Raw genomic sequence first — 11,531 nt, forward strand, 5'->3', positions numbered from 1 at the left:
CTGTGTATGAATGGACGTAGTTGTCCATAAGGTGTTAGAACGCGTTTGGTTCTGGCCTTAAGGCGTCTAGACGCGTTCGGTCTAGGCCTGTGTATAGATGGGCGTTGTTGTCCATAAGGCGTCAAGACGCGTTTGGTTCTAGCCTTAAGGCGTCTAGACGCGTTTGGTCTAGGCCTGTGTATAGATGGACGTTGTTGTCCATAAGGCATCAGAACGCGTTTGGTTCTGGCCTTAAGGCGTCTAGACACGTTCGGTCTAGGNCATAAGGCATCAGAACGCGTTTGGTTCTGGCCTTAAGGCGTCTAGACACGTTCGGTCTAGGCCTGTGTATAGATGGACGTTGTTGTCCATAAGGCGTTAGGACGCGTTCGGTCCTGGCCTTAAGGCGTCTAGACGCGTTCGGTCTAGGCCTTCATATGGATGAACGTTATTGTCCATAAGGCGTCAAGACGCGTTCGGTCCTGGCCTTGTGTCTGTTTGACAAATATTACATAAGACATGGAGCTGGAATACTTCATTGATATAATTCTGAAAGAAAAAATTGTTCACGGAAGGACAATGAATGAAAATATAACAAAACTTTAACTATAGTAGAACTTGAGGTTGGTGACGTTCCAAGTGTTAGGAATAGCTTTTCCGTCCAGGTATTCTAGTCAATATGCTCCGTTCTTCAAATCCTCACTGATTCGGAAGGGTCCTTCCCAGTTGTCAGCCAGCTTGCCATGTGCTTTGTTTTTACGTGCATCACCCCGTTTGCGCAAACAAGGTCTCCTTCGGTGAAATTGCGGGGCTTAACTTTGGTGTTATAGCGCCTGGTTATCAGTCGTTTTTGAGCTTCATTCTTTATCAGGGCAATTTTGCGCCTTTCGGGTAGGGTGTCGAGGTTCATCCTCAGTTGTTCGTCGTTGAGGGTCATATCTTGTATGCGACGTCGAAGGGATGGTTCCCCCACTTCGACTGGTAACATGGCATCAGTGCCATATGTGAGATTGAAGGGGTTCTCACCTTTTGATCCGTGTGGTGTGCATGTGTAAGCCCAAAGTACTTCAGGCAATTCTTCGACCCACAAGCCTTTGGCTTGCCCTAGGTGCTTTTTCAACTCAGAGATTATGGCTTTGTTCGCAGCTTCGGCCTGCCCGTTCGTTTGGGGGTGCTCCACTGAACTTGTAACATGCTTGATGTCCAGCCCCTTGAGAAAGTCTTCCAGCGTACGGTCTATGAATTGCCGACCGTTATCGGTAATGATTCTTTGCAGTATGCCAAATCGGCATATCAAGTGCCAGATGAAGCTTTGTACCTTTTGGGCGCTGATTGTTGCGAGGGCTTCTGCCTCGATCCACTTGGTGAAGTAGTCGATTGCCACAAGTAGATATTTGCATTGTCCTTTTGCGAGCGGCAGGGGTCCGGCAATATCCATTCCCCATTGGGCAAAGGGCCATGGAGATATGATGCCTATCAGTTCGGACGGAGGAATCCGAGTGTCGCGCCCATGGGACTGGCAAGAGATGCACTTTTGAACGAACTCTTTGCAATCTTGTTCAATTGTGGGCCAATGGAAACCCGCTCGTAGTATCTTGGCTCTAAGCATTCTTTTACCTGAGTGAGAGCCACAAATGCCGTGATGTAGTTCCTGCATAACGTACTTGGCTTCTTCGCTGGACAAACACTTCAATAGAGGAGTAGTGTACCCACGTCGGTAGAGGTCATCTCCTATAAATGTAAAACGAGCGATTCGTTTGGAATCAGCCGCGTTTACCCGTGCACCTTGTTCTTGTAGAATCATCAACTGTATTATGTCTTGCCGCCAATCAGCCTTGGAAGGAATGACGCTGGTGGAGCATGTTTCTAACAGAGGCTTTTCCAGCGTGGTTTTGATTACTAAAGTGAGTTGAGAGTTTCCTCGGGCATGCGTCAATTTGGAAAGTAAATCCGCTCGGGAATTTTGCACCCTGGATACATGAGTAATTTTGAAAGTGGTAAACGATTTGATAAGGTCGCTGACTTTATGATAGTAACGTAGTAAGTGATTGTCCTTGACCTGGAAGGTTCCATTAATGTGCCCGAAGACCAGTTGGGAATCCATTCGGCATTCTAGGTGTTCAATGTCCAGCTCGGCGGCCAAGAGTAGTCCGCTGATTAGGGCTTCGTATTCTGCCTGATTATTACTAAGTTGAAACGTGAAGGAGATTGCTTGCTCAACAAGTAGACCGTTTGGTCTCTCTAGTACAATATCGACTCCTCCTCCTCTTTTGTCTGAGGATCCGTCTATGTTTAAATTCCATACGGAAGGTTCTGCCGTCGGGGGTAGTTCTGCCGCGAAGTCGGCCAAATGCTGGCCCTTGATGGGGCCCTATGGTTCGAAACGCAACCCGAATTCGGATAGCTCGATAGACCAGGAGACCATCCTTCCCGCTAAATTCGGTTTCCTGAGGATCCTGGCAATTGGATGGTTCGTTCGGAGAACAACTTGGTGGCTCTGAAAGTATGGTCGGAGTCATCGTGCCGCTGTTAGTAGGGCCAATGCTGTCTTCTCCACTTGAGAGTATCGTTCCTCGGCCCCATGCAAGGTTATGCTAATAAAGTATATAAGCTTGAAGATTGGTGCTTCCTGGATGAGGGCTGCACTTACCGAATGGCTGGATGCGGACAGATACAGCTGTAAGTCGAACCCTTCGGTTGGACAGGCCATAATAGGCGGATTGGTCATATATTTTTGACCGCAGAAAAGGCCGCCTCACAATGATCATCCCAATGTCAGGGTACATTTTTCTTCATATTCTTGAGTATCGGTTTGATATGGTCGGAGTGCTTCGGTATAAACCGTGATAAAGCAGTGAGGCGTCCGACTAAGCATTGAACCTCTTTCAACTTGGTTGAACTCCTCATCTCCAGGATTGCTCGGCACTTGTCGGGGTTAGCTTCAATTCCTCGACTTGTCAACATAAAGCCTAGGAATTTACCGGTTGACACCCCGAACGTACACTTGGACAGATTCAAGCGCAAACCGTATTGTTTGAGTTGGTGGAAGACCTCGGCTAGATCCTTCAAGTGTTGTTGATGGGAACAACTTCTTACCACCATGTCGTCTACGTAAACCTCCATGCACCGCCCGATTTGATTGTGGAAGATTTTATCCATGAGGCGTTGATAAGTCACACCTGCGTTTTTTAGGCCAAATGGCATTACCTCGTAACAGTAGTTGGCTTGTTCAGTTATGAAAGCCGTGTTGTCTCGGTCCGGAGCATACATCGGGATCTGGTTGTATCCAGAGTATGCGTCTAGGAAACTGAGGACTGCGTGTCCAGAGGCGCCGTCCACCATTCGAGCAATGCTGGGAAGAGGGTAGTTGTCCTTGGGACAGGCTTTATTGAGATCAGTAAAATCGACGCACATTCGCCATTGACCGTTCGCTTTTTTCACCATGACTACATTTGCCAACCAAGTGGTGTACGTTATCTCTCGGATGAATCTGGCCTTGACCAGTTTGTCAACTTCCCTTTGTACGGCCACCCTTTTTTCGGTGCCGAGCCTTCTCTTCTTCTGTGCTATTGGTCGGGCCTCTCGAAATATGTATAGCTTGTGCGTGATGATGCTGGGATGAATCCCTGGAATATCTGAGGCGTTCCACGCAAAGAACTCGTTGTTAGACTTCAACAATGTGGTTAAGTCGCTCTCTTCGACCAAAATAAGATCGACCCCTATGTTGGTGGTTTGTTCAGCATTGTTGCCCAGGACGAACAGTTTAATATCCCCCTGGGGTTGAATTCGATCGTCTGTGTTGGTCCTGGGGTCCAGGTCGACCAGGATAGCTTCAGGCTGTTTCTCTTTTTTATAAGTTGTAGCTTTCAAGGCAGCGGCGTAACATTGCCGAGCGGTTTTCTGATCTGCTCGAACGGTGCATATGGCCCCACTTTCTTACGGGAATTTCATTGCTAAATGGGGAGTCGACACGATTGCCCCAAAAGTGTTTAGACAAGGACGCCCTAAAAGGGCATTATAGGAGGTGTTTGCTTCCACCAGCAGAAAGCGTACGCGGAGTTCTTTGGCCCTGTCGCCGGTGCCTAATCGGGTCCTTAGGTCGAGATATCCCCGGGTGTCTACACGTTCACCTGCGAATCCGACGATCTGTTCATGAAAGGATGTTATCGCATCCTCCATCAGCTCCATCTTTTGAAAAGTTGTCCAGTATAGGATGTTGACCGAACTTCCTTGGTCTATCAGGACTTTACTCACATCATACTGTGCTATTCGGGCGGTAATGACCATAGGATCATCCTATTCCGGGTCCGGGGCATGGAAATCCCTATCGGTAAAGGTGATATCCGGCATTGATAAGGGATTTTGAGTTACCGTGTGGACACTTCGCAAGTTTCGCAAGTGTCTTTTGCGGGCCGAGGATGAGGCTCCGGCCCCGGCAAAACCTCCAGAGATGGTATCAATTCGGCCCTTCGAGGTTGTATCTCGTCTTCTAGATCTGCTTCTTGAACGTTCTCGGGAGCGTTCGGTCTTTTGGCGGGGAGGCTCAGGGCTTCTCCGTGTCTTCTTGGGCGAACGCCCTCGTTGACTCGTCTCTGCTTTGACAAACTCCCGCAGATATCCGGCACGGATTAATCTTTCGATTTCGTCCTTAAGGCTCTGACAACCTTCTGTAGAGTGTCCTCGGTTGTCATGAAACCGACAGGTTTTGGATTCGTCCGCACCCCTGGGCGAGTGCCGTCTGCGAACGGTGATCAGGTTGGTTTGGAGGGCTTTCTCGAACACTTTCTCCCTCGGAACGGTGAGGCATGCATAGTGATCGTAGCGGGGACTGAGCGGAACTAGAGGGCCTCCTCGTAGAGGCTTTCGATTACGACCCTTGTCATGCGGTCGTTGGTCCTCGCGTTTAGCTTCAGTTGTGGGGGCATCAAGCTTCTTGTGGTAGTGTCTCTGATCTTCCATTTTGATGAACTTGGCCATCTTTTCCTGTAATTCCTCCATCGTCTTTGGTAATTTAGCGTTTAGGCTTTCCGAAACGTGTCTCGGTTTTAGACAGTTGGGCAGATTGCTGATGATGAATTCATGGGTGACACCTTTCACTCTCCTTGCCGCCTCAGAATATCTGTGCATGAATGTTCTCAACGGTTCATCTCTCCCTTGTTTGAGATTGACGAGTTCAGCAGCGGACATCCTCTCCCTCCGGTTGGCCGAAAACTGCCTTTTGAATAGAGTGGTGGCAGTATGAAAACTATCAATAGAATTGGGAGGAAGAGTGTAATACCATTCTAGAGCTTCGCCTTTTAGAGACAGGGAGAAATTGGGAGGAAGAGTGTAATACCATTTGACTGGATCACTTTTGGAGTAGAAGGTCATGGAGTCGACGAAATTCCGGAGATGGTGTTCAGGGTATGTTGTTCCGTCGAATTTTTCAATTTGCGGGGGAGGCTGATCGGGCATTGGAGCCTGCATAACGACTTCAGTGAAAGGTAGAAACTCAGGCGAGCGTGGAGGGCGACCGTTGTCATCACGACGACCGTCGTTATGGCCGCTGTTATGGCCATCGTTGTGACCGTCCCTATGGCCCTCGTTGTGGCTGCCGGTACGACTGTTGTCTTCCGTCATCTCCGGGCGTTTTTCTTTGAGTTGGGCAATCTCTTCAGCTAGTTTCCGGTGTGCCTCCTGTTGCTGGCGAATCATCTGGGTCTGTTCCTCAGTTGAGTTTGGAGCTGCCTTATGAGTTCTCTGTGATCAATACCGTCCATGCTTCTGGGACCGAAAGGACTAACCTCGATGACGTGATTCTGCTTCCTTCTGATGCGGGATCTTCAAATACCTTTGCCGTTCGTTCCTTAAACCGTCCGTCAAGTTACGATCTCCACCTGAGAGGGGGTCCCTGTAAAGGCACTCCGACGATCAAGTTAGATGTCGGTAATGGAGGACCCTTAATCCTCAGCAAGTTGATGCTTAGAATGGAGAGAGGGTTATCGTGATTACGATAGTACTCAGTCAGGTATGAGAGTATGAGTGTGAGAGTATGTGAGCGTACCTTGTTTGGAGCCCTTAGTTCTTTATTTATAGGCTTTGGATTGATATGAGATCAATAGAACAGAATAAAATATAAACAGAATATAATATAAACAAACTTACCTGATATATCTCTATTGAGATATTATTTGATACGTGATATATGATATTGTTAATTTATTCGCATTTGTGACATGATGGGCCTCGAGCCCAATAAAATTGGATCAGTTTGATATTTCAGCCCATTTAATTGGTAAGTTGGGCCGCTCGGTTTAACTGACCTTGACGTTGATGTGCCTGGCCGTCAGATCGAGTGTAAGAGATATACTACCATACACTTTTTATTATGTATTTTAAAATAAACTATAGACTACAACTTTTTTATTTTGGGTTGTGCATTATACTAAATACAAAATAACAAATGTATTCCAAAATATAAATATATAGTCCGAAATATAAATTTTGTATTTTGAATTTTACATTTTTAAATATATTTTTTATGTTTCAGATGTTGCATCTTATAATATAAAATATAAAATAATTCCAGAATATATAATCTGAAATACAAACTGAAATGTATGATTTACAATTTTGTATTTCAAATTATATATATTCCAAAATATTTTTAATTTTTGTTTTCTGGAACTCAAAATAAATAAAAAAGATAAATTTAGAATTTTTGATTTATGAAGGTGCAAAAAGAAATTATCATTAAACCATTAAAACCATTAAATCAAGTAGAGGTTGAGAGAAATCTAAGGAGTGAAATATTAGGGCATATTTGCTTCTTGAAATTTGTCTTTTTTTTCTTCAAAATAATAAATTTTTGATAGGACTAAGCTACTACAATTATTATCGAAAGTAGTAATTTTCTTTTCTATTTCTTTTTAAAAATTAAGAACGTATTTAAATTGTTATTCACCTTGTATTTTTTTCTCTCATTTCTATTATCTACAAACTAGTTTCCTAAAACTATTGAAAAAATATGTAAAACAATGTCCTCCCAGTGATGAAACTTCTGATGATTTATACTCACGAAATAACGTTAATATCGGTTGTGAAATGATAGACATAGTTGGAGTCTTTAACTTAATGAAGTCAAGGTAGGATTCTAAATGAGCTATGAGATCAGATATTTGTGACAATAAGACGAAGCTTCTCTTTGAATAACTTAAAACAATTACATTGAATAAAAAAATTTAATTTTAGAATTTTCTAACTTATCATCCCTTGGCAATGTTTCATGCCTGTAATTCACAAATTAAAGGCAACGCCAGTGTACTTGTCGGAAATCGCTCCACCCAGATGGCGAGGCGCGTTCAACACAGCCTTCCAGTTCTTCATCGGACTCGGCGTGGTGGCGGCGAACTTCATAAACTACGGAACGGCGAGGTTTCCATGGGGGTGGCGCGTGTCACTGGGCCTCGCCACGGTCCCCGCAATCATCATGACAATTGGTGCCTTGCTAATCCCGGACACTCCCAGCAGCCTAATAGAACGCGACCACATAGATGAAGCCCGAAATGCCCTTCGCAAAGTTCGGGGCTCCGCCGTTGACGTGGAACCCGAACTCCAAGAACTCATCAAATCGTCGCAGGTTTCCAAAGCCATTGAAAAGGAAAGTGTTAGGACCATTTTTGAGGAACAATATCGGCCTCAGTTGGTTATGGCGTTCGCTATTCCACTGTCTCAGCAGCTTACGGGGATCAACATTGTGGCCTTCTATGCTCCTAACCTCTTTCAGTCTGTGGGCTTAGGAAATGACTCTGCGTTGCTTTCCGCCGTTATACTCGGACTCGTCAACCTCTCTTCCATCCTCGTCTCAACTGCGGTTGTCGATCGCTTTGGCAGAAGATTCTTGTTCATAGCTGGTGGCCTTCAAATGCTTCTGTGCATGGTGCGTCATTCCATTCTTTAATAAAGTTTTAACGCATATTAAATAATGCTGTAACAAAACTTTATGGTTTTGTTTCTGACTGCATAAATTATTTGTTTAGATATAAATCACGTTCAAAGATATATTTATTGTTTGCTTTTAGTGAATTACCATAAAATGTTGCAATTGATTTCATATATTTGGTACTGAGTCTATAGTAAATTGTTTTGATAATTGTGAAGCTTGCGGTGGCTATTGTGCTGGCAGTGGCGAGTGGTGTTCATGGTACAGAGAACATTTCAAAGGACAACACCATATTGGTACTAGTGTTGTTTTGCTTCTACGCTGCAGGTTTTGGTTGGTCCTGGGGCCCTCTTTGCTGGCTAATTCCAAGCGAGATTTTTCCCTTAAAGATAAGATCTACTGGACAAAGTATAGCTGTTGCAGTGCAATTCTTCACCGTGTTTGTTCTATCTCAGACTTTCTTGACAATGCTTTGCCACTTTAAGTTTGGGGCTTTCCTCTTCTATGCGAGTTGGATTGCAGTCATCACCATCTTTGTCATACTGTTCTTGCCCGAGACCAAAGGAATTCCTTTGGATTCAATGTATGCAATTTGGAGCAAACACTGGTATTGGCGAAGGTTTGTTGTCAAAGGACAAGTTAGCCAATATAATCTTCCAATGAATAATTAGTATTAGTACATATAATATGTTTGGTCTAATTTGTAGGTCTAAAATAAAATCTTGTATACTGTGGCTACATGCATAATGTATATGAATGCATGAAAGCCTATAATATATGGTTGGATGTATTTGCATTTCTAACTTCTCATTCTTTTCTTCCTTAATCTATTCCCTATCATAGAAGTGACATATCTCTTTTATATATGAGACATGGAGGGTAGCCTACCAGCCAATTTGATCTCACATACATCTTCTCTGGTCGAAAAAATATGATTGAGAAAGTAAAGAAATATAGAAATTTCGAAATACATAATTACTTTATATGAATATAAAAATAATTTATATCAGTAAAAACTTAAAAAATGTAAATTTTATCCTAGTACAATGAATTTATGTAAAAACAAAATTAACCAATATTCTTTGCACCTTAATATCAAAGCATATACAATAGTTGTTGAAATTAGAAGTTGAAAAATTTCATTAAACAAGTTTCACAATAAGTATAGGTTTTGATGATAGTTAAGACAAAATCGTCTATGAACCTTTTATTTTAAGATTTAATAAAAGGATATAACGAAATAGTATATATCAAATAAATCGTCTAGGATAACATGTTAAACACAATATAGGTTTTAACAATATCCTAAACGCTGAAACATAGGAAAAACTCTAGAAGGTGGAGTTGAATAGAGTTTTTAAAAACTTTTCGCAAAAAAGTATATTTTAAGTTTTTCAATATCATTTAGGAAAATGTAAGTAAAGGAAAGCAAATAAGATAAACTTGTTTTTATATTGGTTCACTTAACCTGAGTTATGTCTAGTTCTCCCTTAAGAACTCTTAAGGGGTTCTACTAATCCTTTCAAGGATTACAACGAGTTTTAACACTTCTGGTTTTCAACTATCTAATAAGGATATACGAGTTTATCCACTCCTAGTTCAACACTAGTCTTCCTGACTAAATCGTTTAGCTTAACTGAACTAAACAAACAAGTGTTTTGATTCTCTTTAGAATATATAAACATAATGAAAGTGTTTTGAAAAAAAAGAGTACAGATTAAAGTTCTCAAAGAGGGTATGTTTTCAATATAATGAAAAGCTGAAGACTTGTAAAAATTTTCTTTTTCAAAGGTGTTAAACGATGCTTAAAGAGAGAGAATAACAACTTAAGATTCAAAGATTGTTCTTCTTTTCTTCTCTTCAACATGCCCTCTTTATATAATCTTCTTTGAGAAAGATTTGTTACTAATGCAATTGATTTCAATGAAAGCAAGTAGCCTTTTGTGTATGAAGTCAGGTAACTCTAGAAGCCTTTTCAAAATTAATTTCATCCAATTCTGCTCCAAAGTTAAATCAAACCTACCATATAAGGGTAAATGATCTACAAAAAATGAGAGTGGTCCCTGTGCTTCTTATTAAACATATATGATATACATATAACCATTACAGTTAATTAACCTTTGAATTTGGTCCGTTTAATTAGATTTATAAATACTTGATTTCATTTTAACTAATTGCATTGTTATTCTTTTTGTAGATTGCAGTTGTGAACTTTTCTTACACATACGGTGTGTTCAAAGTTGAGGTAGNATGAATATTATTTTATAGTTTGTTATTGCAAATAGTGTTAACTCGTATATATTGCTAATACTATATTGATTAATCTTGATAGATTAATAAAATATGGACCGAAAATGGATGTTTGCTAGTCGATTATCAAAAGAATACGAGGATGGGGTGAAAGAGTTTCGTAGATTTGCTGTTGAGCATGCAAAAAACCCTAGTAGAATCATCTGTCCTTGCTTGCAATGTTGTCATTTAAAGGTAGTGAATGCAGATGAGTTAGAAGAGCATTTAATATGCAATGGAATTGATAAAAGTTATTCATGCTGGACCAAACATGGTGAAAATATAAAAAATCATATAAATAATGATTTTCATCATAATACAAGTTATACACCGATAGAGACTGACACAACATATGAGATAGATGAAGTTGAGGAGATTGTAAACGTAATCGAAGAAGATATGCGCGATTGTCCTCAAATGTTTGATAGGTTGACAACGGATTCAAAGACACCATTGTATAATGGTTGTACTAGTTTCACAAGACTATCAGCAGTCCTAAAATTATTCAATTTGAAAGCACGAAATGGATGGTCTGATACTAGCTTTACTGAATTACTATCACTTATAAAAGATATGCTACCTAATGATAATGTGCTTCCTAGTCGAATGTATGACGCTAGAAAAATGTTGAGCTCTATTGGGATGAGCTACGAGAAGATTCATGCTTGTCCAAATGATTACATTCTTTTTCGAAATGAATATGCCCCATTGGATAAATGTCCTAAATGTATGACATCGCGCTATAAGAAAAATTTAGTGCCGAGCAAAGTGGTATGGTATTTTCCTATAATACCAAGATTTAGGCGCATGTATCGTAATGAACAAGATGCAAAGAACTTAAGATGGCATGCAGATGTAAGAATACGTGATGGAAAGCTTCGGCACCCTGCAGATTCTCCTCAACGGGCAAAAGATGACCATGATTACCCTAATTTTGGGAAAGAATCACGAAACCTACGTCTTGCTTTGTATACTGATGGAATAAATCCGCATGGTATCCAAAGCAACTCACATAGCACATGGCCTGTAGTTATGATTATATATAACCCACCTCCATGGCTATGCATGAAAAGGAAGTTCATGATGTTATCCATGTTAATTCCAGGTCCAAAACAACCAGGGAATGACAGACATATACTTGGCACCTCTTATTGAAGACNTGAAGGATATGTGGAACGAAGGTGTAGAGGTGTATGATGGGTATACGGAAGAAAGTTTCACGCTAAGGGCAATGTTGTTTGGCACAATTAATGATTTTCCGGCATATGGTAATCTATCTGGATATAGTATCAAAGGGAAGTGTGCATGCCCTATATGTGAAGATAATACAGATTGGGTGCGA

General features: G+C 41.5%; 1 protein-coding gene across 3 annotated transcripts in view; it reads left to right on the top strand.

Moving 5' to 3' along the window:
• LOC106765193 (sugar transport protein 5) overlaps positions 1-8,696 on the top strand; it is a 23,873-nt gene extending 15,177 nt beyond the window's left edge. For all 3 annotated transcript variants that reach the window (XM_014649726.2, XM_014649727.2, XM_022782127.1), the window contains 2 exons: positions 7,268-7,897; positions 8,119-8,696. In XM_014649726.2, the coding sequence (XP_014505212.1) occupies positions 7,268-7,897; positions 8,119-8,571 (1,083 nt within the window). In that variant the 3' untranslated portion in view covers positions 8,572-8,696. The remainder of the gene's footprint in view (positions 1-7,267; positions 7,898-8,118) is intronic.
• Positions 8,697-11,531: the final 2,835 nt, after the last annotated feature.

This window comes from Vigna radiata, chromosome 6, assembly GCF_000741045.1.
Source record: "Vigna radiata var. radiata cultivar VC1973A chromosome 6, Vradiata_ver6, whole genome shotgun sequence".
NCBI lineage: Eukaryota > Viridiplantae > Streptophyta > Magnoliopsida > Fabales > Fabaceae > Vigna > Vigna radiata.